We start from the raw sequence: 27,341 nt of genomic DNA on the forward strand, positions 1-27,341 counted from the left end.
CACAATTGTGGTACAGTCAGAGAATTTTTCTACTAGTGAAGGTGCTGATTTAAATAAATGAGGAGAACAATAATTACAATTACAAAACCCAAACAATAGAGGCAACCTATAGCAGACAAAATTTAACTGAAAAAAAAAAGTAGTATATTTCCTCAATATTAAGTTTCACAGTCCCATTACCTGCATCTTATTTTTTATTTTTGAGTTCAAATTCATTTTGTCCTGTCATCTGTTGACAGGATGACTTGTATATTGAACTGTTCAGTATTTCTTAAACAAGTTGTTCTTGAGCCATTCAGAGAGCTATAAAAAGGGATGGACCAGAAAAACAGACTTGCTGGTGTACGCAAGTCTTTTTTCAGAAGTCCTGTAGAACTCCAGCAGAACGGTAACTGTTGTGTTTCCAGGCTCCTGACCGCATGAAGGATTTAGTTCTCTCTCTCCAGCATCGCGAATATGCAACTGTATCAACAGTTTCCGGCATTTTCCCAAAATTTGTTATTTCACTCCCTGTCATTCAGAATCTTGACAGGAAAAGGAAACATAGCTTTAGAGGTGGAAAGACTGTACCTAAGAGACAACACGAAACGGGTCATAAACACAGTACACTACGGCCTAGTAGTGCTACTACACAGCACTGAAGTGGAATGGCCAGGAATGCCCATCAACTCCCACCCTCAAATTGCCTTGCCAGTTAAAAACCTTTAATGCCAACGGTTACTTTGATCAAAATTATTATCCTGCGTTAAACACACCACAATGACCTTTTGGCATGCAGAAGCCTTCAAAACGAGTACCTTGCCTGTTACAATTTTTACCCTGAGAACGGTATGTCATCAAGTTTAATAGAAGGCTACGATTCCAGTATGTGTAAATATCCTTCTCTACATAGTTATTACATTTATTTTTGCCACGTTTCTATGCTATTCGAATGCTGTTAATATTTGGAAATGTTTAATATTTCTGAGAAATATTAACTCAGGTAACAGTAATATTGTATCTACATTGTACTTCCAGCATATGAACGTATTCTTCTCCCCCCCATCCCCAGTGCTTATTTAGTATTGTAAACACAATCATTCAAGATGGGAGTATTTCATGTTTACAGACAATATTTATTATTATAACTGAGAACTCTACACACAATATTGCACAAAATTATAATGGACCAATCAACAAAACCATGTTCCTATGCAACTGTAAATAGCACTTTAACAGAAGTTTAACACATTGTGCGTTAGGTGTCTTAGTAAAGTGACAATTTAGAAGATTATTTCATGGGAGTACGAAAGTGCAAACTTTCATTCAAGGCATATACACAAAACACACAAAAAGGATTGCTGCATGTGCCACAGGTCTAAAAAACCCCAAACCAATCCCCACCACCACTCCAAACCATGTTAAATGAATAGGGACTAGCTCTCCTGGCAACCACCAGTGCTACCAGACTCAAAGTCTTTATCCTCTGGCAAGAAGCAGATGAACACAATCTGAAGGAATGCCCTTAGTTTGGAGTTTTAGACTTATTAATGCAGCTGTATCATACGAACTGCATTTTTTGTTGTTGTTGTTTGGCAAGACTGAAAGAATTACAGCACTATAAATGCACCTAGCCAGTGTATTACCAGTAATTCCTGAACCACTATATAAAGTAACTGTGTACAACAGTTGACTGTTGAAGGAAATAGTGTTTTTTACATCAAAAGGTGATATAGTATGCAATGAAAATTCAAGTATTTAATATTAAACTATAGGTGTGGAAAATCTGACCTTCCGTTCCTGCGCACTATGTAAAACAGATCAGGAATTATTTTTTTCATTTTTATTCTCTCCCCTCTACACCTTTTCTCAATGGCTGGGGAAAAGTTGTGGAGGGAAGAATAAAAATGTAACTGCAACCCTATGTCTTCAGCACAGTACTATTCCAAAGTCATTCACAGGCCTGTGGGTACAACAACTGCCCAGACCAAAGTGGCCTCTGGATTTTCAACACGCAGCCTTAATGCTCTCAGTTCACTTGCACCTCAACACCTTCTTCTCCTTGACTGCAAGATCCCAGTCTCTTGTCCTCTATTTTTTATTTTCACCCTATCCACTAGCTGTTCCAATCAGCTGCCCAGGCAGACACATTATTTTCTTTTTTTTGCACAAGTGAGAAGCTTAGGTGCACCGTGTCATCTTTGGACAATCAGGGAAACATAGAGATAAAAGGATGAAACAGTACTTTTCATACCAGCTTTTGGGAAAGCTTGGAGAGACATTTACACTTCTGTCTGAGCACAATGGAAGAAGTGCTGAAGACTTTATAAGCTTGAAAAATATTGGTTTACAAAAACAAAATTCCGATTAGGAGAAATTAAGTTTAAATTCCAAAGAAAAAACAGCTTTCTACAAACATAGCATTTTAATTACTGTCTAGTCACCTAAAATAACAACAATGAAATACTAGGGTTTTTTAAGTTATAAATGCTTTCCTCCCTCCTGTTACCAAGTTAACCTCAAGAGAGGAGTTAACTAGAAGTTACCATAAGCTTTGGTGAAAAACCCTAGTACCTAGAGCTACAAAACAGAGTTCAAGCTGTAACAACATCAGTAGCAGACAGACTACAAAAACCAGTTACACAAAGTCTAAGATTTCTCTCTCAAAAAAAGTGTTTGTACTTTTGGTGCACAGACAGCACATTCTGTGAACATGGGGAATCAGAATCTAGAGGCAGTTTTACCAGCTTTGGCAATTTAAGTCAAGATAAACTGACAGAAATGTGAGAAGTAAGGCCTGTCTGTATCCTGCTTTAGTACTCCAGTGCCTGAATATATCCAATCTTCTTGAAAATGACTAAGTACAGCAGAGACTGTACCTTCAACAAGGAAAGGAACAGAATAAAAATTGGGTTAGCCTATTTTGAAGTATTTCTGCAAGCAGTGCTATGGTAGCCCACCACTATATTAATACATGAACTTCTTTTTGGGCTTCCCCAGTTTTACGGGAAAATAAACCACCAGAAAACCCACACATAAAAAGATGAAAGCACTACAAAAAGCAAGCAAGCATCTACATAATCATTGTGAACTCTGAATCTGAGCACTGTGTATCTGTGTATATAAATCTTTATAAAAAGAACACATATAAATGGTTGGGTTTTGGTTTTGGTTTTTTTTTTTTCCTCCAATTCACAGCAGAACACATAAGCAATATATTCTTACAAATGGGTTTTGGATGCAGAAGTGTGAGTAGAGTGGACAAAGAAAATGACAAAGGAAAAGAACAGTGAGATTTTATTTCCTTGGCATGTGAAAATACAGAGATGTTACTACAGCACTTACTGTTCTTACCTTTTGCATCTCAACTCATCACAAATTACTGCACAACTACATTAGTGGTGAAATCTAACACACAATTTACATTTTCAAAATTATTTATTTTTCTTAATAGTATCCCCATTTTACGCAGCCTACGAACCTGAAGAAAATGCATTTGATTCCGAAAGCCTACTAGTGTTTCAGGCTGTTCAAAGTCAAAGAAGTACTCCTGAGATTTCAGATGTTAAAGCTTTCTCCACAGCCACACGTTCCTTTGATGTTTGGATTATTGAAGACAAATTCACTGGACAGTTTGTCTTCTACATAGTCCATTTCAGTTCCTAGAAGTGTCAGCTGTGCCTTCTTCTCAATAAACACTCTCACTCCTTGAAGACAACAAAGGAAAAAAAAATGACATAAAGCAAGATCGTAATTAACTTTAAAAACCTCTTAATTATGAAGAGTACTGGTATATAAACTTGGCTTCCCTGGTCTAACATGGGGCACTTTCGTTGTGGTTTTCAGTCAGCCTATAAAACTCCAGCAACAGTCTAGCTCTGTTATCTGTGTGTGCACATGAATGTATGTATTGGGGGGCAGATTTAAAAACATGATAACCAGGGAAATAAGCTGTAGACCTTGTGAGTGAATCTCAGCTTCAATACTCATGCATCACAGTCAGAAACGCATTTCCTACCATTCTTAAAGTCTGTGCATCCAACAATGCACCCAAAAAATTTTGAAAAATCAAATGTTCCTCTCTCAAAATGTTTATTTTTTGCTCAAGACTACAAGGTCTACATTAACTATTAGCAATACTGAACCCTGTAATAAGGCAAATGTGTGAACTTTCAAAGATACCACAACCTTTAAGAATTAGCAGTTCATCTTCGGAAGTAGAAAGAGCTCCTTTTTCTCAATTATACAAAGTATCTACCTCTCTGGAAAGTCACTGAACTTTAAAATTGCAAATCTGACATAAATGTGCCAGTGGACTGCTTTAGCTGTCTACAGGCTATGAAATAATAAAAATAAAAATGTGAAATTGTTATCAGTAAACAGCAACAAGAATTCCTATGTTATATGAGAGATTGCTGGAAAGCTGTTTCATCTGAGTTGAATCTACACATTTTTAGGGTAAATTTGGACAGCAGACAGTGAAGACTGAGTTAATGGACCTGATCCCTGAAGCACTCACTAACTACCTAAAAGCCAGAATATTTGCGCTGCCAAGCACAGAGCTATATAAAAGTCAGAGCTTTCCCTAGAAAGGTGTCTAGAAGAAACCAAACCAAAAGATAAAGCACACAGGCACACCTGAAATACTGTCTGGCTTTGGAACTTTAGGTCTCTGACCTGACTGAGGAAAAGTGCTTTCATCTTTCTTAAGATCAAAACCAGAAAATGCTTTCTGACAAAAATGTGTTTTCAGCCCTGTAAAGCTAGAGCAGCTCTGAGACAAGCAGAAGAGATGACGCCAGAAGCTAGTTGAATTTGAAATCAAGAGGCACCTGCAGAACTAGGTGGCAGTTTCTATCTCAAATACTCTGGTTCAATTTAATAATTTGCTGAAGTTCCAACTAATTCTGTTTAAGAGAATAAAATTTATGAGTTGGTCATAGGTACTTTGATAACACAAATAACTGTGATAGCTCACTTAGATTCAAATCTCTTACTCTGCCACTAAATTAAAAGTCATATTCCTGAACAGAATATAACTGAGTTCAGTTATGTCTAAAAATGCCTAAAAAACCCCGAAAACATGTCCACAAAAGGAATTCTAGGAAATTTTAAAAAAGAACAGAAACTAAACCAAACTCTATTATGCTTCTGTAAAAAAAATCCTGTATGACAAAGATCACTGACAGAAATTTTTACAAAAATTGCAAAAATTTATAGGACTGTGCTGGTTCTGACAGGGATAGTGTTAATTTTCTTCACAGTAGCTAGTATGGGGCTGTGTTTTGGACTTGTGCTGAAAACAGTGTTGATAATGCAGAGATGTTTTTGTTGAGCAGTGCTTACACAGAGTGAAGGCCTTTTCTGCTCCTCACCCCACCCCACCAGTGAGTAGGCTGGGGGTGCACAAGTTGAGAGGGGACACAGCAGGGACAGCTGACCCTAACTGAGCAAAGGGATACTCCATACCATATGATATCATGCTCAGCATATAAAGCTGGGGGAAGAATAAGGAAGGGGGAGACATCCGGAGTTACAGGTTTGCCTTCCCAAGTAACTGTTACATGTGATGGAGCCCTGCTTTTCTGAAGACAGCTGAACATCTGCCTGCCAATGGGAAGTAGTGAATAAATTCCTTATTTTGCTTTGCTTGCATGCATAGTTTTTGCTTTCCCTGTTAAACTTTTCCCAACCTGTGAGTTTTCTCGCTTTTACTGTTCTGATTCTCCCTCTCCATCCTCCAGTGGGAGAGTTACTGATTGGCTCTTTGGCGCTTAGTTGCCAGCTACGGTTAAACCACGACAGGAACTTCAGCAATAGACCTATCATGGGATGCTCAATGAAATTATCAGGCAGAAAGCTTACGTATCAGCATGTGAAAACAATTTCAAAAATAATCTTAAATTAAAATCATAGAACCCATTATTACAAAGCAATATTAAGGTCAAGAGCATAAAGAGCTTAAAAACGAATTATGAAACAATGAAGAATAAGCCTAATTAGATAAGATAATGTGGAAAATCCCTTGCAAATAAAATCTTTACTTTGCCAAGCCTTGGTTTAGGTATGCTGATAAAGTATTCCTTTATATATGCATTGTTCTGTATTATTATTTAAATATCTGCTACTAGCCACCTCCAAAGACATGAACAATGGACTAGACTATTCTGGTGGAACAGTCTCTGATGCAGAGACTGCAGAGCTGCAGGTTTTCACTAACTGGTTACTTCAAAATAGAAACTGAGGTGACAACAATTCCCGTAACAGAACAGTAGGATCTCTTGTTATAACTCATTACTTCAAGTAAGTGCTAACCTGTACCCTGGCAAACCTGTAATAGGTTATTCTTCCCCACCACCACAGAATTTTGCTCTGCTGCATAAGAAACTCACCATCTTGAACTACTTCTTCATCAGAGTCTCCTTTTGATTTTGTATATTCTAACGTGTAAGAAAGTCCATTGCATCCTCTTGTGCGAACACCTACTTTCACACCTACCTAAAAAAGACCAAAAAAAAAACCAAACCAAAAAAACCACCACATTAATGACTTAAAAACCTATTATGGAACACCAAGATAAAAAGTTGACATTTATTATTCTCCACTGCCTCAAAGCAGAAGTGAACTAGCTTAATTAAGAGGTAGCATTTTTTTTCCTTTTACAACATTGACTGCCAAAGTAAAAGCAAACATCAGATGTTTGCTACTGTGGCTCAAGCCCTAAAGTATGTTAGTTTTAAAGTAATAAACTCTCGGCATTCATGTAAGTGCCTGGTCTCATAAAGACAGTCAAATTTCAAAGACGGGTACTTTTGTGACTGCAAATTAAAGTTTAATCAGATGCTAATTCAAATGCTAGGTTAAGATTATTGACAGTAGCTGTGAGGCCAAGACAAAGGCAGTTACTAGATTTTCACAGAACTCTTATAATGACACCATCAGAAAACCAACTTCAACTCAAAGTTTTGAAACATGTACTTGGATTTCTTCATAACCTCTATTGCCAGTCTCACTTTAAAAGCAATCCCCTCCTTAAATCAAGTATGTTTATTTGCTTTCTGTTTTAACTGACCTTAAAAGCCAACCTAGTCAATATGTTTGTGACATTCACAGTATCCAACAAGTCTGACAAAAGAGCATCTAAGTAAATAACTGAGAAATGGTTTTAAATGAACAATAAAACTATTTGTGCACAACAATCTTTCAAAAGTGTCTGTACCACTTTCCACACACCAATGCTTCATAACTGAAGAGGAAAATTATATTGTCTACCTCCATAATCAATGTTATGATCAAGTGCAATCTCAGACAAACAGTGTTTGATCATTTCAGACTGAACACCTTCTCTACAGAAACTGCTACAAATAATGGGCTGGAAAGCACAAGCACCATTTATAGCAAGGCGATGACTGACTGGCTAAACTGTAGGCTCAGGGCTTCCTTAGGATGCTTTAAAACAGCAGAACAAAGAACCTAGTTAGTTGCAGATGTGCAGGAAGCAAAAGAAACAATAGGCCTTGTATGAAAGTTGGAAGATAAATATTATTCTTGAAATAATACTTACTGTAAATAAGAAACTCCAATGCTTTTTTTTATAATGGTTAGAAAGCAAGACTCTTGCTTCCTGGGTGTGTTTTACCCCAAGAAGAAAAGATGACAAAATTAATCAGTTATTTGGAGAAATGCTGGTTACTTTAAAAAAATGACATTGTCGGTCAAGTTTCCTAAGAATAAGTGTTTTCCAATGGGTATGAATTTAACTTTACTATTATATACTTCACAATTCCTACAATAACTTAATAACGTGTTCATATCAACAGTTGAAGATCTCTTCCCTACCACTACGCTATACTAAAAGGCTTCATTAAAATATAGATAAAAAATACTCTGAAACTTAAATTTTTTCAACTTTATCCATCTCAAAAGTAACTGCACAGTGAAACGTCATTAGTCAGGTATCCCCCACATTTCATTTCATACAGCAATAAAGCTTGATATGTAAACAAGCTTACACATTCCTCTCCAAAAAAAAAAAAGATGCCAACATCTCAGTGTTCATTTCACACTTACAAGTTATCCAGAAATGCTTTGTGACCATGAGTTGTGCTAATATATCAGCACAATCTACAGGTTGGCCCTTTTTATACTTACATGCTCAGGTTTGTCTTTAAGCAGCTGTTTTATCTTCTGAACAGCTGATGGGGTCTGAAAAACAAAAACATATACATCCATTTGAAATGATTTGTTTCTTTATTTGCAGCCAGTGCTTGCACATACTGAAGTGTGCAACGTACTCAGCTGTACTGTACAAAATTCCAACTCTGTACACTCAAATTATTTTAGTTCACATTTGTCTCCTATCTGTGAAGTCTACCTTCAGCATCAGCCGCCTGTCAGTATGGACTAGGCTGTGTTCTACTTGAAACTGATGTCTGATCTGAAGATAGGAACTCTGTAAAACAGATGACGGCTGAATCTACTCCATGCAAAGCACAATGCCTCTTCACTCCCCTCCACACTCACACTGCCAGCAAACAGACAGCTCAAGAACTGCAGTCCTTATTATCAGGTGTTTGTTCCCCCTGCCGCCCTTCTTCCCCAAGTCACTACCACAATCCAATTAAGTAGTTCTGCTCTTGTTAAACTCTGTCACGTACACACTACAGACAAAAATCAACTGGGCGCAGAAATGTTTATAGCCTACTTCTCTCTTTCCACTAACCTAGAAGGGAACTGTGACTTTACAACAGATAAATTCACTGGTCACGCAGATCTAGTTGTTGCAGAAATGCAAGAACACAACACAAACATGAAAATTTCCACTACATGCTTACAAGTTTCTAAGATACTGAGAAAAGAAAAAGCATAAGCAACGTGAAGTTCTTACCATGAGCAGATTTAAACACAGAAAACACACGACAAGTAGAAAACCTTTTCTAATTACCACTATTAATCTTCATTTGTTACCGAATCACTACTGAACAGGAACGACCTACTCTGATAAATGACTGAACTGTAGGCACTTAATCTGCCCCTGGTCCTGCAGGGAACTGACCGTACTTTCCCCCGCAGTAATCCGCTCATACTGTCACTAGTAGCAAATGCACTCCCTCAATTAACAAAAAGATACAAGGCCTCTTTGTTAACAACCTCCTTGTCAGCTTCTGTAAAAAATGTATTTTTTTTTTTTTAATAAAGTCACTTCTTCAGGTGACTGTGCAAAAAAGCCCCCCCCCCCCCCCCCCCCGGCATGAACGGACCGCACTGACATCCGCCCTTCTCCCGCCGCCGTCCTGCTTCCTGCCAAGGCTGCCTACACACGTAGCGGAGGGGCGCGGGGCCTCTTCCCTAGCGGGATCCCCGGGACCGGCAGCCCCCTCCCCAGTAAACTCACGCTGGGGAAGGGACCCTCGCAGCCCTCCCCTACCGAGCACAGCCCAGCCGCAGCACACAGCTCCCACACCCCCTCCCAGGGTGAACGGTCCTGGGCGAGTCCCACCCCCGGCAGGGCCCGCCGCCAGCTCGGGCGCGCAGCCCCGCCGACGGCGCAGACCGGCTCCCCACCGCCCTCGTCCCGCCCCGCTGTCACCGGCGGCCCAGGGGCGGCTGCGCAACAGCTACCGCGGGGCGGGCCGAGGGAGGCCCGGCGGCCCAGCCCGGCCCGTGGCGCAGTTCTCGCCCCCGTGAGGCGGCACCGGGGCCGGCGGGCCCAGCACTCCCGGCCAGCGGCGGCGCGGCACTGACCAGGGTGAGGGCGGCGCGCGTAGCCTGGATCTTCCGCTTGCTGACGGCGCGCACCGTGGCCCTCACCACGGACGAGGCCATCGCCCCCCTCCGCCTCGTCCTCTGCCCTCTGCCATGGGCACCCAACACGTCACGCTCTGACGCCACGGCGCACGGCGCGCTTACGTCACCCGCCCCTATTGGGGAGCGGCCTGTGATCGGCAGGAGAAGCGGTCCCTCCCTCTCCGCCCGCCCCGAGCGGGCCCCGCTGCTGGGCGGGGGCGGGGGGCCAGGGCCGGACGCGGCCTGCAGGCCCTCCCCGCCCCGGGCGTCGGCCGGCGGAGGGCTGTTCGCAGAGATAAGCGGCAGGCTCGGCCAGAGCAGCCGCGCACGGAGGCTCTTCCCTTCAGGCCGCGTTGGCTGCCTGGGGTGGCGGCAGGGAAACATCTGTCCGTGGAAACAAACACGGAGGCCCACGCGTACATCGTCCCCGCCCACGAGAAATACCGGCGCAGAACATGAATATTTATCGACGGTCACCCAGACGGGCATTTTGAACACCTTCGTAGAAGGCTGTTCAATGGGAAGCACTGGCACCGCAGGCAAAGCTGCTGTGCGCAGCGATCCGGTTTGGACATGGGCCTCAGCGAAGCGGTCAGAACCCGCCGCCGGTGCCCGGCGCGGCCTGTCACGGGGATGGTGCCCTGCGTGTGCCCCCTTACCCGGCTTCCTCCCCTTCCCGCCGGGTTTATGCCCGGCAGCCCCGGGTGAGGGCTGTGCGGCGGTCACAGCCCAGCTGCTCTTCTGAACGCCTGCCTGGTGGGCAGTCGTGGTGGGAAGATGGCTTGGCAGGTGCTGGGAGAACTGGACTGTCCTTCCCAAACCGCTGGTGGCAGCCTGGGGTGGCGAGCTGGGTCGACTTCTGGTTACCCACACAGTGCTAGCACAGGAACACTAATCCTATTACTTTAAATTGAATGATGGCTATGCCAGAAGGAAAACACGTACCTGTTTTTAATTTCCTCTGACAGCATCCTTAAATACGCTAAATACTACTTTAAACCTGTACTTATTAGCATTTACAAAGTCCAAGCACAAGCGACGTGTCTGCATCTCATCACCACATCTACTTTGGGTACCTGATTCAGGGCTTGGCCATTTTGAAGAGCTTGATAGTAAATGTGCAGATGTTTTTATTTTTGACATACATAATTACGCCACTTGTCTTTAATAAGGCACAGTACTTCTACCTCTAATGTAAAGCTAGCAAGTGTATAAAAAATTTTGTATTTTCTTTAGCTACACAAAATGTGTCTTTTACACACCATTCGTGCAACTTGGGCACATATCCTCAACAAAAACACACCCACTGAGGGGTGGGGGTGGCTTAAATGCACTGTCAGCCTGAAGCTGAAGTCAGTAATGTGTACACTTGGAGGGGGGAAGCTTGTGTATGCATGCAATGAACACCTTAATCATTCACAGTCTATCATCCAGGCACTGTCATAGTTTAGCACTGATTGGGACCAAACTACGAAGTCTCTCCCTCACTCCCCCCACCTTCCGAGAGAATAGGGAGAGATAATATAAGGAAAAAGCTCGAGGTTTGAGATAAGGACAGGGAGAAAATCCTTAAAGTTACCGTTACGGGCAAAACAGACTCGACTTGGGGAAAACTATTCATTTATTACTAAAACCAGCAGGTTAATGAGACAGAGAACAAGGTCCCTCATCCAGAGGGACCTTGACAGGCTGGAGAGGTGGGCCCGTGCCAACCTCATGAAGTTCAACCAGGCCAAGTGCAAGGTCCTGCACCTGGGTCATGGCAATCCCAGGCACAAATACAGGCTGGACGGGGAATGGATTGAGATCAGCCCTGAGGAGAAGGACTTGGGAGTGCTGGTGGATGAGAAGCTTAACATGAGCAGGCAACGAGCCGTTGCGGCCCAGAAGGCCAACCGCATCCTGGGCTGCATCAAGAGGAGCGTGGCCAGCAGGTCGAGGGAGGTGATTCTCCCCTCTACTCTGCCCTGGTGAGACCCCACCTGGAGTACTGTGTCCAGTTCTGGAGCCCCCAACACAAGAAGGACATGGACCAGTTGGAGAAGGTCCAGAGGAGGGCCACGAAGATGATAAAAGGGCTGGAGCACCTCTCTTATGAGGACAGGCTGAGAGAGTTGGGGCTGTTCAGCCTGGAGAAGAGGAGGCTCCGGGGAGACCTGATAGCAGTCTTGCAGTACCTCAAGGGGGCCTACAAGAAAGATGGGGAAAGGCTGTTTAGTAGGGCCTGTTGCAGTAGGACGAGAGGTAATGGTTTTAAAATAGAGGGGGTTAGATTTAGATTAGAAATTAGGAAAAAAATTTTTATGATGCGAGTTATAGAACACTGGAACAGGTTGCCCAGAAAGGTGGTGGAGGCCCCATCTCTGGAAGCGTTCAAGGCCAGGCTGGATGAGGCTCTGAGCAACCTGATCTAGTTGGGGATGTCCCTGCTCCTTGCAGGGGGGTTGGACTAGATGACCTTTGAAGGTCCCTTCCAACCCTAACCATTCTATGATTCTATGATTCTATAACCTCCCCCCACCCCTCCCTCTTCCCAGGCTTAACATTATCTCTACCTCCTCCCCCCCCCGCCCCTAGGAGCAGCACAGCAGGGAAGAGGGAATGGGGGTTACGGTCAGTTCATCACGCGTTGTTTTATGCTGCTGCTTCATTGTTGGGGAAGAACTCCTCACATTCCTCCCCTGCTCCAGCATGGAGTCCCACCCATACGCCACAGTCCTTCGTGAAACTGCTCCGGCGTGGGTCATCTCTTCCACGGGGTGCAGTCCCTCCAGAACAGCTGCCCCCGCAGGCCCTCCACAGGCCACAGCCTCCTTCAGGCATCCACCTGCTCCGGCATGGGGTCCTCCATAGGCTGCAGGGGCATTCCTGCTCCTGTGTGGACCTCCATGGGCTGCAGGGGGACAACCTGCTCCACCATGGTCTTCACCACAGGCTGCAGGAGAATCTTTGCCAGGAGCAGCATTCATTACTCCTCCCACTCCTTCTTCACTGACCTTGGCATCTGCAGCTGTTTCTCTCACAAGAAAAGTTCTTCACAACAGGCTGGCAGATGCCTCTCGGGTTCTCTTCACATCTCATTCACTTCTCATCTCCTCTCCACTTCTTGCAGCTGGGCTGGGCCGAGTTGGGCCCAGTTGGCCACCCAGTGGAAGGCCAGAGGGTGAGGCCTGCAAGGACCACAAGGCTCACACCTTCCCCTCTATGCTCTGCTTCAGCTTCTTCACATATTCTCTTCCTTTTTTTTTTTTTTGTTTTTTCCTGTTTTCCCCTTCTTAAATACGTTATCGCAGAGGCGTTATCAGGGAGCATTCTGCTGCCAATTGGCTCGGCCTTGGCCAGCAGTGGATCTGCCCTGGGCCCGGCTGAGTCCACTGACAAGGGGGAACAACTTCTAGCAGCTTCTTCCAGAGGCTGCCACTGAAGCCCCCCCTCACTACATAAAACCAGAACACGCACAGAGACCTTTACCTTCTTGTACCCATCCTTAGGATGCTTCCAGTCATCACTCATTAGTCACCAGCCTGCTGAATGAAACTCAGCATGAAAGACTGAGCACAGGGTAGAAGAACAGCCTTTTTCTAAGGTGCTTTTCATCTCCAGTACATTACCAAAAGAAGATAAAAGCAAATGTCAGTATAAAAATCTAAATAGTTCAAGTGAGTAACAAGAAATATTGATAACTTTATTAGTATAGGAAAAAAATATTTTATTTGCTAGCAAGCTCCCATTCTAAGCAGCTATTTCAGGACCTAAAGAGTTACTAGCAAAGATGATTTTTGATATGTCTTCCACAATTCTTATAAAAATGTTATGTTTATAAAATAAATCATTGTGTATTAAATACATATAAATAAAAATTTTAATGGATGAGAAACCAGTTTTAAATATATCTATGAAAAAAATCTCACCAGAACAATTAGTTTACGGGAGATGGATGTGCGTTAATCTAGTACTTATATAGCTAACTGAGATTAAATTGCCTGCTTAAGACAGACAGTTAACTGTGCTGCACACCTCCTTTTTTCAGCTCTGATAACTAAATACTCATAGCAGAAGACATTTCCAACTTTGGAAACAGGGACATCAAAAGCATGTGACATTCCTGTGAAATATGACAATAGCATTTTAAACAAAACAAAACAAAAAAAAGCAGCACAAATAAACAGTGCTACCAACTTAGTGTCCCTCTGTATCATTAGAGGGACTGAGTATACAGGCGCTTCAGAAGAGGTTTTTTAAACTACTATTTATTAGCATGTCTTATTACATCTTATTGGTATGAATTTAGTTGTAAACTATTATTTTAGTTTATTACTATTAGTTTTGATACCATTCTTTTTCTAGAATTTTTCTATTGACGCAGTGTGTCCTTTCAAAGTTTTTCTTTGTATGTGGAAAGTTGCTACCCTTGAGAACCATAGAATAGTTTGGGTTGGAAGGGACCTTCAAAGGCCATCTAGTCCAGCCCCCCTGCAAGGAGCAGGGACATCCCCAACCAGATCAGGTTGCTCAGAGCCCCATCCAACCTGGCCTTGAATGTTTCCCGGGATGGGGCATCCACCACCTCCCTGGGCAACCTGTTCCAGTGTTCCACCACCCTCACTGTAAAAAATTTTTTTTGTTATATCAAGTCTGAATCTACTTCCCTTTATTTTAAAACCATTATCCCTCATCCTATCACAAGAGGCCCTGCTGAGGAGTTTCTCCCCATCTTTCCTATAAGATGGTACTGAAAAGGCCACAGTAAGGTCTCCCCGGAGCCTTCTTTTCTCCAGGCTGAACAGCCCCAACTCTCTCCGCCTGCCCTCACAGGAGAAGTGCTCCAGCCCTCTGATCATCTTTGTGGCCCTCCTCTGGACTCTCTCCAACAAGTCCATGTCCTTCTTAGGTTGGGTGCTGCAGAGCTGGACGCAATACTCCAGCTGGTGTCTCAGGAGAGTGGAGTAGAGGGGCAGAATCACCTCCCTCGACCTACTCGACCTTCTTTTGATGCAGTTGGCTTTCTGGGCTGCAGGCGCACATTGTTGGCTCATGTTGAGCTTCTGATCCAGTGGCATTCCCAAGTCCTTCTCCTCAAGGGTGCTCTTGATCCATTCTCTGCCCAGCCCGTATTTGTGCTCCCATATACTCCCACGTGTAGATATGGCACTTGAGGACATGGTTTAGTGGACACAGTCATGTTAGGTTGATGGTTGGACTTGATGACCTTGGAGGTCTTTTCCAACCTTAAAGATTCTATGATTTTATGATTCTATGAGTTCTCATTCAGATGTGAATTCAGAAATCTCACAGTTGAAAACTTAATGGTATCACAAATGGAAGAGAGCAAGTATGCATAAATCTGATTTAAAAAAACCAAAACCTTCTGTCTTTGACATTACGCCATAGTTACTTAGAGGCTTACATATTTCATTCCCATCATCAAAACTGAAAGTAAGTTTGAATAAAGGGCTAAATAAGGCATACGGAAGGCATGTCAGCCTTTTTTGGGGGGGGACATGAATGAAAAACTACAAGAATGAACTTATTTTTGAAGGAAAAACTAACTTAATTTCATATGATGAAATATGCTATAGAAGACAAAGTTGTAATTCTTTTCTATTTGTTGCTGTCTAATATTTTGCTTGAAAATATGTTGAGGAAAGAATACAAAAGAATTTTTTTTGTGAAAGTTGCACATCTAGAAGTTCACAGATAGCTGGCTACAGATGGATGAAAACCAAAACAGGAGTTAGGATCCCAGTTCCCTAAGAACCCTTTGGCAATTCTAGCTTTCAACTTCAATAAAAACAGATGGCTAAGGAAAAAAATTAAACATGACATTTCTAAAACCAGATATTTCTAATAAATGTAGAATTAATGATAAATTAAGTCAGGAATTCTGAGAACTACACCCTAAGAAGAAATACAGAAACTTAAGTCTTATTTTTTTGTGTGTGTTTTCTTTTGAAATTTATTTCAAAGTCATAAATAACAGTGGTTTCAGTTTTACCATGTAACTAATTCTTTCCTGAACAAGATAAGATGGTACATTACCAGCTCTGGAAGGACTTCAAGTAAAGCTCAAGTTCATACTACTAATTAAATTCTTAGCTGGTACAAGGATCCCCTTCACATTTTATGAAAATGGACGTATGTTTTCCTCAGTTGCCAAATATAATACCTCTGTTTCTTAAAGCATTTTTGTCTGTATCCCCAATGCCTTGAGAAAGATTCTTAGCAGCAGCAAACAGGATTGACCTGTTTCTTAGTCTGTCTGTCTTCTTGTACACAAGCACAGCAGCAAATGAACTCCCAGCAAATCACAGAAGAGAAAAAAAAAACCCAAGAAATCTCAGTGGCACTGCTTGCCCAGAGATTGTTTTACTAGTACATTTACTAGTATCTATGATTTCAGTTCTCTACAGGAAAAAAAGAAACAAAAACAACACAGCAGTCTACAAACATTTCAAACACTTACACAAGGATTCAGTAAACAATGAACATGAATAAATATTATTTGCTCCTTCAAAAATTCAATTTTTGAAGAAATATAATGTATTTGGCTTGCACACAATTTTAGTGCATTTTAAAATGGTCAGGTGGAACGACAAAATCTTGAAAACTGTCCATTTTTAGTACCTTCCCTGTTCTATATGATTTACCTAGTAAACAAATACAAAACATCATGGCTTTCTGTTAAAATGCTCAAACAATCTATTTAAGAGCAGGGGTCCATATTAAAATCCACAGTTGCTTGTACTAGCAATCTAAAATAAAACACCCATTTTTCATTAAAATTAAGTTGAAGGTTGTCTATGCTGCCATCCTGTGAATCCAGATGCTTGAGGCAAAGAAAATTTTCTAAACGAATGAAGGGCCTGTATTGCAATTTAACAGTGCTTAATATCCCTCATGATTCTTGTTGGGTCCTCTTCTGTGAGGCTTTTCCCTGAGTCATGTATTTATTGGAAAGGCTGCCTAAGATTGGAAGGAAGAAAGCATCATACTTTAAAGGTTTAAAAAAAAAGACAAGACATAAAACTGAAACAATCAGACAGTAGAAAACTACTGTTAAGTCAAACTATAATAAAAGCACACAGAGATCAAATCTAGATCATTACCTGCTAGAGGACGGTAGGAAATACTGAAACACAAAATTGAAAACTAATTTCAACTAAACATCTAATGACAAATCACTTTCTGTTTAAAATCCTCAAACTTAGATTAGAAAAAGCCTTGCAGTGAAAACAGAAAATACTGTGTCTGTCCAACAATACTCAGAATTTAATTTGAGATACTTAATTGCAGTTTAGTTTTCCAAAGGTTGTCAAGACTACTTAGGTCTCCCTTCAGGTGCCCCAGAAGACATTTATGTATTTTACTGAAAAAAAACCAACCTGCTAAAAAGTTTGCAGAGTTGCACTACAAACCTAAAGTAATTTTAAAAAGCAGTTGCTTTTAAAATCTTCATTGTACCTGTTAATAAGTGTGTGAAATTACTGTAAGGAAGCTGCGTTTGTAACCATGCATCTAACACAAAACATCTCTGATCCAAAGAGAATATATAGAGGCCTTTATATTATCATCTGACTGCTACTTGTAATTTTAACTTCCTTGCATTTTGGCAGGTCAGGCCAAGGATGTGTTTTGATAGTCTCTCCTAATTTAGCTGATCATGTGGAATTCTAGACAATTACTCTGACGAGGCCTTACAAGAAAGCACTCCACAAGTAATCCCTGAAGAAAAATAAAATCCCATCTATGCTGCAACAGGAGAGAAGAGAGATTGATAAAAACCCACCACATCTTTCTGCAAAATAAATCTACTGGAGTTAAAGAAAAAATGCATAGAACTGACATGCCTAAGTTTTGCTTCCAAAACAAAGCTGAAAAAAGCACACCTTTCCAGTAAAAAAAACAAATGTGGCTTCACTTCAGAATTATCTAGCAACCTATCCAGATGGCTGCTGCGTTCAGCAAATTAGGTAGAGTTCCCATAAGGGCTGAGGGGGAAGCCAGTTAAAAATATGTACTTTTAGACAGAATTTAGGAATTGAGATTAAGATACACAAACCTGTCTGGGGACTCAAAAATACTCTTCCTTTTTGTTTCTTTTTTTCTTCATGTATAAGCACTCCCTATAAACAACATATACACATTGATGAACCAACAAAATTGACTTACAACATTCCACAATAAAAAGATAAAAAGTTCTCCTTTAAAAGTTAAGTAAAGCTATTTTTCGTTACTTTATATGGACTTTAGAACATTTAAACAGAAAAAATATCTAAGAAAAGGGACATTTGTTGTTTACCTGATTTAATCTACCAGCATGTCTGGCAGCGCTGGGTAAAGAAGGAGATCCACACAACACTTCTGGTTTTGAACCGCCTGAAAAGGCCATAATATAACAAAGGTTTGCTAATTTCAAAGTAGTTTCCATTTCAGGTATGGTAAGACATAAGAATACCAAAATATTTGCAATCTACCTCCATAGTGTGTAAAAGGTAGGACATTGTTATTTTTCTCAGTATTATAACATGAATATTCTGGTTTTGTTTAGTGAGGGGGGGCCTAAGGTGGCAGAGATAATGTTAAACCCGGGAAGAGGGAGGGGTGGAGGGGGAGGTTATCTTGTTCCCTGTCTCATTTAGGAGTTCTTCCTCTGAGGAACTGGCACAATGAGGTGAGATGCATCTACAGTGAAGCATAAGTGTATTGGCCATAGTCTCACAAAATGTTTGTAGCACAGCAAAGAACAAAGTCTGATCTCTTAGGTCCAGATGTTCATAGTCGTCTGTTCAACTAGAGAGGACACTTCAGGCACTAAGCAAGCAAAGACAAAGCCCAACCTACAATAATTATCTTCAAATTCAAATATAGTCATTCCTAAAATGCAGATAATAGACAAAACTGCCTACTCCAGAATTCATTATTTTAGACATGTGTACTCTACAGCCTCAGCATAGTTCTCATATGATGAATATTATAAAATAGACCAATGTCACTGACTACAAGAGAGTCAGGCATACTGCCCTTCACCTTGGCCAGCTCAGTATCATGACAAATGGAATGGTAGAAAGGAATGCTCAGTGAGACAAGGTCAAAGATAAAGATACTCAAAAGTTGAATTTAGACTTGACATACATATTCAAAAGGTCAGAAGAAGAATAAAATGTGGCTGCAATTTTTAAGCGTCTTTTCTGTCCACCAAACACTTGTAGTGGTCTATCGAACTAAAACAACTTCTAAATACTTTGAAGATTCTGAATCTATTTGCACCATTTTCCTCTCAGTTCAAGTACTTTGCACAGTCTTATGTCCTCTTCCACCAATTACATCTAATTAGGAAAAGTCTCCTGATCTAAGCCAGACAGAACATTTTTGCCAGTAGAGAAGAGCTGGTTTGAAATTATATTTATACAAAGGACTCCTATTTGTTACATTAAGAGGTCAAGTAATGAGTAACCTGTAGAGCAAATTTTCCCACCATGAATTTAAATGCTCCTAGGTTTACCTACAGGGAAAAAAAATAACACTGTGTTCCTTTGGAAGCTAACTAAAAGTACCATTCGCTGTCTTAAGGAGTCTCCATTTTATCTTAGAATTATTTTCCTTTACAACACAGATGATGAGAGATCTGTCTTATCTGAAGGATGACTTAGGTACTGCTAAGCACGTATTTCATTTTTTTGTCCAGGTCTGTCAGTCAGGATCTGGATTTGGGGGCATTTTTGTAGCTTGTTTTTTTTTTTTTAAACCAAAGTTGCAAATTGACTTAATGAAAAATATGACAGATTGCTGTATCCCTCTGACTGCTGAGTTGGCAGGAACACTCTTTATTTTATTTCATTCACAATATTCTATCTGAGCAATTTGTACACTTTCATAGTGACTTCAGGGTCTTTATGGAATAATTCTGGTTTAGGTGAAGAGCTATAAGCTCTATAGCTTATATAGCTCTATAGCTATATATTGCTATTTGTTGCAATTATGATGTACTGAAAGAAAAGCTGTAATCTGAAGAGTTAGCAAACTCTTATACAGTGAGGACAATGGAAGCAATTTCAACATATTTGACACTCATACCCTTTCCATTAGAAACACCTTACCTGCTAAGAGAAAACACGTCAAATCTCTGGGGATATAGCCACATTCTGAAAGGTAGGTGAGGATGAGGGAAAACTGACTAAATGTGACTACATTAAAAAAAAAAAATGAACAGATAGCATTTGTGTGTTGCCATTCAAAGCAAAAACCTTATCTGCTAGTCAACCCTGTTAAAAATATCAGAAAACATAAGCTCTGTTTAAACTGCTCAGTTTCATACCTGCAGCTCCTTTATACTGTGGGCATTCCTTTTTAATATGACCTTCTCTTCCACAGATAAAACAACGTTTTTCTCGTAAGTCTCTGTCTTCCAGGCGCTTCCACTTCTCTGCTGATTGCCTGGGAGTCTTTTCTCTTCCAGTTTCCATTATTACCCTTGTTAGTTTCCTCTTCTGAGGTGTACATAAATGCAAATTTCCCTCCTTGATTGAGTTCTCCTTTTCTGTTGTTTTATTCTGTGTTTCTTTGTCATCTTTGCTTCTTTTCTCCTTGCTTTCTGTGTACCTCTGGGTTTTGATATCTTCATAATCACGTCGCCGTCTTAGTCTGCAGAAGAATAAAAATTCTGCAGAGTTCATAGGCCTTACATATATCCACAGAGTGAAAAAACCCAAACAAAGTGCTGTCTGTAGACAACAGACGTATCTAATGTATTTCTTCAGTGGGTTAAGTAACGTGAATTAATGTACCTGTATATGTAACATATTTTATAATTAAACTTTACAGTTAGGTTACAATACAGCCCTAAATTCTAATTGTATCTCAAAAAATATAAATACAACAGAAAATCTGGGTGCTGGCGTTGCAAAGACAGCAGAAGAAAATTTAAAAAAAAAAGTCCATCTCATCCTCATGAACCTTACTAAGTTCAACAAGGCCAAGTGCAAAGTCCTGCACATGGGTCAGGGCAATCTCAAATGCAAACACACACTAGCTGATGAGTGGATTGAGAGCAGCCTTGCAGAGAAGGACTTGAAGGTACTGGTGGATGAAAAACTGAATATGAGCAGGCAACGTGCACTTGCAGCCCAGGAAGCCAATCCTGGGCTGCATCAAAAGAAGTGTGGCCAGCAGGCTGAGGGAGGTGATTCTGCCCCTCTATTCCACTCCTCGTGAGACCCCATCTGGAGTATGGCATCCAGCTCTGGAGTCCTCAGTACAAAAAAGACATGGACATGTTGGAGCGAGTCCAGAGGAGGGCTACAAAGATGATCAGAGGGCTGGAGCACCTCTCCTATCAAAACAGACTGAGAGAGTTGGGGTTGTTCACTTGGCAGAACAGAAGGCTCTCAGGAGACCATACAGCAGTCTTCCAGTACTTAAAGGTGGCCTACAGGAAAGATGAGGAGGGACTGGTTACCAGGGGATGTAGTGAGAGGATGTATAAAATACTAAGAACAGGACAGAGTCTTCATTTTGTTGCTACATAAACCCATGGTGTGCCTACACCCTAGTACTGCATCTTGGTCTGGTCTCAATATTTTAAGAAGGAATTAGTAGAGTTAGAGAAGGTGCAGAGAAAGGCAGCTAAAATGGTGAAAAGAGCAAGTGTTTGGGGAAAAGAAACTAAAAAGCTCGAGACTCACTAACCTGGAGAGAAGCTAGAGAGTGAACACAATCATGGCTTACAAAATCATCAAGGCAGTATCATTACTAACTAAATCCCAAAAGGCTGGACCTATGAATGCTTATGAAACTAAAATGAGATTGGCTTTAAACAGATGAAAAAAAGTACTACTTTACGCATCAGTTAGCATACTTATGGAACTGGTTGCCATAGAATATTGTTAAGGAAAACAGGAGAATCAAGGTTCAGAAAAAAACAACCAAACAAAAAGGACAAAATCATAAACAACTCTGGTCCACAAATGAATACTGCCAGACCAAGGCAGTTATGTGCTGTAGCATCTCTTACACAGCAACTGCAGATGCTGGGAAAATGCACGAGAAGAGATTACAGAAAACAGTCAACCAATGTGCCCACCATAGACAGCATCTCCTACTGCAATGGCTGGACAGAGGACTCAGTAATGCATTTATGTACTTAGATGCAAAATCCCTTTGACTTTCACTCTAATGTTGTAGAGAACATAGCTATGCACGTTCAATGAACCAGTTTCACTCCAGAATGCAAGATTAAAAATCCATTGCATTTGAGACAGCAGTTTAGACATTGAGTAGATTTTAACACCACCTTCAGTATTCTGCACTTGCATTTGCTGAAGTTGAATAAATTCCAAATTAACAGTCTCAACACTATAAGTTCACAATTCTCTATTGTGCAGCAGAAAGGCTACTTCATCTGATCTGATGTAAGTAGCTATTTAGCTACTTATATAAAAGTGCAGGTGATTTTTAATTACAGTTTTTAAAATAGACACTCTAAACTTTATTTAGATACTCTAAACAAAGGCTAATTTTTCCATTCACCTTACAAGTAAGCACAAAGACTTTCAAGATTTCATCCTCTTGAAGTTTTATTTGCAGATTTTCACTATTCTATAGACATGAAGTCTTTAAAAAGCTTTGTCTTAACTATGAAAAAAAAATCAATGGATCAGTTTTAAGTTTAGACAGCTCATAATACGAAGAGCAGGAAGATATGTTTACAAGAAGACAGCTGCTGAATTTTGGACATCTGGTTACTCAGCATCAGGAAACCTTCTCTTGGGTATAAACCATGACATTGTTCTTGTATATGTGTGCTTAAAAAAATAATCCTGTGACATTATTGCCTTGCTTTTTGACATGAATTGCATTATTCAGAACATGACAAAAAAGTGTCTTGCTGGGAGCAGTAGGATTCTAGAAGTAGAAGCTACTAAATGAAAATATATAAAATGCTTTCATGAGTGCTTTTCACAGTACACAGCTATTGAGCTTTACATTTAGATTCTCTTTGACTACTGCTTTCCTACATAATGAAATGCAGAGTCAGCATTACTAAATTAAGCTAAGTAGCTTTGCAGCCTTCTATGAAAACATTCTGTTAAAAAAACACTACAGATGATGCTGGCAAAAGTTAAGTAGTGACTCAACATAGACCAAAAATTTAAAAAACCACCACCATCCACCATTGCCAAAACTGGTATTGATACTTTTTCATTTCAACAGTAAAGGAAATAATGTGCAGAATGTACAAGTTTTGTTTTAGCATTACTATCCTAATCTGTCTTCTAAACAAATGTAAGGAAATTTTCCATACAGATGCCAAAACTGTACTCACTTTCTTCTCATGGGACAATCTTTCATGAAATGGCCAATTTTACCACAAATTCTGCAGCATCTATCATTTGGTGCCAGTTCTCCTTCTGTTAGTACCTCTGGATCAAAAAAGTACTCCTGAAGAAGAAACAATGCATTTAAAATGAAAATCCATACACTTGGGAATCAAGACAGATAAGCAATTGTTAAACAGCAGTTAAGAGTCACAGAGCAGAATAAACCTTGTGTGTGTAGCTGAACTTCTGAAAGACCTGGTGAGATTAACTGGCCACTGGCTTCTTCTTTACAGGCATCTTGTGGACCACCAGCTCTGCAAGCTCTTTTTTAAAACTGCAGTTTCAGGAAACAGTAAGCTGGCTTCAATAGGGACTAAAATATGTAAGCCTGTACAATGAAGCCCTGACTTGATTAATATTCTGCATGCCAAAACATTTTACATGCAAAAAACATGAAAATAGTACTCAGCAATAACTCCCATAAAGATTTTTAGAGTACTCTTGAAATTTAAGAGAGAAGAGCTTAAAGAGAGTGCAATCATACTCCTGCAAGTGGTAAGTTATACACCCAAGAGCATGCATATACTGGTCTTAGAAGCAACTCACCATTTTTGATGGATATTCTTTAGGAAATATTTTTACAGGGGTACCAAATACCCTTCTGCCATTGATAAAAGCCTTCATTATAAAATTTGTCACTGGGGAAGGAAAAAAAAAAAAGAAGAAATCATCATTCAAACATCAAACAAGACAGTAAAATAAGATCTAAGATAAGCTCTTCACTTTGTACCCAAATTTGTTAACAGGAGACTTACTTTTTCTTGACAATCCAGCTCCAAGATTGTGGTTCAAATCAAAGGGGTCTGTACAAAAAGCATTATAGGCATTACTCAAGTCCAGGGCAAGATAAGCAATGTCTACATACATATGAACAACCCAAGGCAGCTATTCCCAATGCAGAATTAATATACTGAAACTGAACTGTTTGCAAATTTATTGAAAATAAATTAACTCCATGGACAAAGGATCACAGCTGTCCAGCTCTAAACCGACTGAAAGATTGTAAAAGAGATTGTAAAAGATTGTGTGGGCGAGAGAGAAGAAATTCTTTCCATGCAGGTCATGTGGGCCAGAAAATGGTTTGGGAACATTTCTAAAACACATTACTGCATTTTCTTGACAAACACCACGGTATTACTTAACAGTGTAATGACACTCAAGGTTAAATATCGGTTATGTAAACATGGACTCAGCTAAATTTAGTGTTTGTGAGAGAACCTCAATTGCTTTACAGCTAATTTATTTTCCAGAGGATTTGTTTAAATCTATTTTTCTGTCAGTAACTGTCATTAAGAGAAGCACAAAATCTGCTTTGCAGCTTCTTTTCAGTAGAGAAAAAAAAAGCCCTAAGGATAATTTTTAGCACTACTGAAACTCAATGGGAATTTTGGATGATTTCAAAACATGACCAAATAATTTAAAATCTAGTAACAGAAAAAATAAGCAAGCCTTGTGGAGAGACCAAACTTTTCATGTGAGCATTAAAGAAATTCCACATATTCATGTACTTCACGTGCTTTTACCTTCAATTACAATGTATTTGGAAGTCCACTGCTTCTTGAAAGTTGTAAGCAGATTTTTTCTCCTAATGCAGATGACATGCTCTTTAAAATCAAATTCTTCTGTGTAGAAACGGAGAAGTCCCAGCCACAGTTGCCCAACAGATTCAGTGTTTTTTCCAAAGTCTGGCCAAACAACTGACTGAGAATGGTAGAAATATTTTTTACTTCTAGTGTTTACATTAAGCAGAATAATTTTCATAACTTGCAACTCAAACAATGTAAGCTTATTTTATAAAGAAATATAATTGAGTTACACTAGAATACTTTCCTTCCTTTCATAATTGGTATTAATAATCCAATATTGTTTTTTAAATATTATTAAAATATTAAAAACAAAAGTGGTGAATTAATAAAACTTCTAACATTAAGTTATGCCTCATGTTAAAAATAATTTATTAATTCACCTTCTGTGCCTATTTAACACAAAATTATTCAACAGGATTAACCGGCTATGACTAGATATGCAGCTGGGATTTGTAGGCATTATCTCCACCCAATAATATTACACACAAAATAGTTAATCATCATTAACACCTTAAAAGATTTTTTAAATCTATATTTTTGCAGATTTTGCAGATTTTTTTTTTCACAGATTAATTACAACCAACAATATTCTTAAAACTTTACAGCACAGGACTGAGATTTTCAAAGCAATAGCTACTTCACTTCTGTTTCTATGTTTAACCACCATATCTGAGCACAATGTTCCTTAAAAGCAATACTTTTTCATTTGCAAAACTACAGGTAACACCATTTCAAATTAACCTTTCTGATTTACTCACCAACTCCTCTATCTTGTCAAAGAAATAAACATTCCAGCCATCAACTAAAATTTCAGGCTTTTTTGGTTCTTTGTAGATCTGAAAGTATAATATTAAATTAATTAGAAGAGCCCTTCAGATTCAGCACTGACATTCTTCTGGTCAATACCGTGTACAGACACTTGTTTCTTTCTTGATATACTGTACCTCTTGAAGAACAGGGATGACAGGTGGATTTCTCTGCTGAAGAAAATAAAGCACCATAAGAGTATAGGCATAAGAAGAAAGGCTACCTCGAGATGCATCTCCAATGTCACATACCTAGAAAAAGAAACACAATTTATATCTTTTATGGTTATCAGCTCTTGCTGCAGACACTACTGCTTCTAGAATGTCTGAAATACACTTACCTTTGTAAAGACTTTCATTGTGTAACACAGATATTTTACTCTAGGATCAATGGCTGCATATGATGACAAGAGTCTTGTGTTATGCAAGGCCTATAAAAATAAGAAAGTCATATAGAAAATACAAGAGCTCTGAAGAGATGAAGGAATACGCCGAAAACACAAGAACTCTAAGTTGTGTGCTCAAGAAAGCAGATGTGAAGCCCTGTGTAGCGGAATGTATATTTGAAAGGAAGCATTCAAAAATGAGATTATCACCCGCTCTGTTAAAAAGCTGATCAACACCCTTAATCTGTGCAGAAGAAGTACAAAGCAGCATTCACAGAACTGTGCTTCAGAAAGGGAAACATTAACCTACTACTGCATTTTCAAAATACGTGGTAGAAGGTTAAGTTATTGAACTAAGAGATTTGAGCCCAGAAATGAGAGAGCTATCAACTGACCTACATGGATGCCTAACTTCAAGAAGAAAAATCTTCCAGACTGACTTAGTGGTTGAGGTACTTGAGGTACTTGAGGTACCTTCCTCAAGACTCCCCTTGAGCTCATACAGTAACTTCAGAAAGTTTAATATTTGGCTCTAAAACTTTCCTTTGAAGTTTAAAGGAACTGCATTTTGAAGTCTAGATACACTGAAGAAATTCTAACACATATTCCAGTTCAGGCAAGCTGGGTTCAAAATCGCTGTTCCAAGTCTCAAGGCTAAGCAAGAGCTGTGATGGGAAGCGGGCTGTAGGAAAGCTGAAGGTATATTATTTTGTCTCGCTCATCTACAGAAAGACTTAAACACCTAAACCATTATTTCTTACTATTACTGGAGAACTAATATATTTTCTTACAGAAATGACAACTCTAAAGTTGGAGGTGTGCAACTGACTCCACTCATAGTCAAATTAAAAAAAAAAAAAAAAAAAAGTTCTTCGGACATCTAAAACTGCAACAGGTAATTGAAAACAGTTGATTATTGAACCTTAAAAAACCAATAATTTCAATCTCAAGAAGCAGACCTACATTTTTCTCTTACAAAAAAAAAAAAAAAAAAAAAAAAAAAAAAAAAAAAAAAAAGAGATAACCTTACCAGAGTATTATACAAACTGATGTCTACTTCAAGACCACTTCTGACATGGAAAAATTTGACAATCGGGACTTTAGCAGTTGTTATAGGCAAGACATTTCTTAAACCTAAGATGAAATGTTTAATTACTGAATGACTGCAATACAGTTGTAACAGTATCAAATGCTCTACAGATAACTCCAAACTGTAACAAAAAAGGCTACAAAATAAAATCTTAGTTGATATCAAAATTGTATTTCAGTTATACTTAATATTGATTTTTTGCATTTGTCAAACACAAGGAAGTTGCTAAATATAATACACACAAATATATGCTTAGCCCCACAATAAAACAAAGATGAGTCTAAATGTTACAAAAAAATAAGCTTAAGAGATCACTGATAGTTTGCTCAAAT

General features: G+C 39.7%; 2 protein-coding genes across 6 annotated transcripts in view; both read right to left on the reverse strand.

The window, feature by feature from the left end:
- Positions 1-3,250: 3,250 nt before the first annotated feature.
- ISCA1 (iron-sulfur cluster assembly 1) lies at positions 3,251-9,880 on the reverse strand. Its single transcript, XM_086769807.1, has 4 exons — positions 9,724-9,880; positions 8,131-8,184; positions 6,372-6,477; positions 3,251-3,686 (listed from the first exon to the last, which is right to left on the reverse strand). Exons 1-4 carry the CDS (start codon positions 9,802-9,804, stop codon positions 3,538-3,540), a joined length of 390 nt encoding a protein of 129 aa, XP_086625933.1. The 5' UTR covers positions 9,805-9,880; the 3' UTR covers positions 3,251-3,537.
- A 6,222-nt stretch (positions 9,881-16,102) lies between these two features.
- TUT7 (terminal uridylyl transferase 7) overlaps positions 16,103-27,341 on the reverse strand; it is a 32,337-nt gene continuing 21,098 nt past the window's right edge. For 2 of the 5 annotated variants that reach the window (XM_086770122.1, XM_086770123.1), the window contains exons 18-29: positions 26,950-27,053; positions 25,875-25,964; positions 25,672-25,785; positions 25,486-25,563; positions 24,665-24,842; positions 23,897-23,944; positions 23,688-23,779; positions 23,087-23,202; positions 20,081-20,406; positions 18,065-18,141; positions 17,825-17,888; positions 16,103-16,728 (exon numbers count right to left, since the gene is read on the reverse strand). In XM_086770122.1, coding sequence (XP_086626248.1) covers positions 16,661-16,728; positions 17,825-17,888; positions 18,065-18,141; positions 20,081-20,406; positions 23,087-23,202; positions 23,688-23,779; positions 23,897-23,944; positions 24,665-24,842; positions 25,486-25,563; positions 25,672-25,785; positions 25,875-25,964; positions 26,950-27,053 — 1,355 coding nt within the window. In that variant the 3' untranslated portion in view covers positions 16,103-16,660. Of the gene's footprint in view, positions 16,729-17,824; positions 17,889-18,064; positions 18,142-20,080; positions 20,407-20,434; positions 21,191-23,086; positions 23,203-23,687; positions 23,780-23,896; positions 23,945-24,664; positions 24,843-25,485; positions 25,564-25,671; positions 25,786-25,874; positions 25,965-26,949; positions 27,054-27,341 lie in introns of those variants that run through there. The other 3 variants (XM_086770124.1, XR_015261418.1, XM_086770125.1) reach the window with 3 other exon arrangements.

Source organism: Chlamydotis macqueenii, chromosome Z (genome assembly GCF_036417535.1).
Source record: "Chlamydotis macqueenii isolate bChlMac1 chromosome Z, bChlMac1.mat, whole genome shotgun sequence".
Taxonomy (NCBI): domain Eukaryota; kingdom Metazoa; phylum Chordata; class Aves; order Otidiformes; family Otididae; genus Chlamydotis; species Chlamydotis macqueenii.

Excerpts from the sequence above, each read along its gene's own strand:
- ISCA1 (XM_086769807.1), bottom strand. The coding sequence starts at position 9,804 with ATGGCCTCGTCCGTGGTGAGGGCCACGGTGCGCGCCGTCAGCAAGCGG. Across the intron at positions 8,185-9,723 it reads CGCGCGCCGCCCTCACCCTG|ACCCCATCAGCTGTTCAGAA; the intron begins GTCAGTGCCGCG and ends TTTGTTTTTCAG. Across the intron at positions 3,687-6,371 it reads TGAAGAAGTAGTTCAAGATG|GAGTGAGAGTGTTTATTGAG; the intron begins GTGAGTTTCTTA and ends GTTGTCTTCAAG.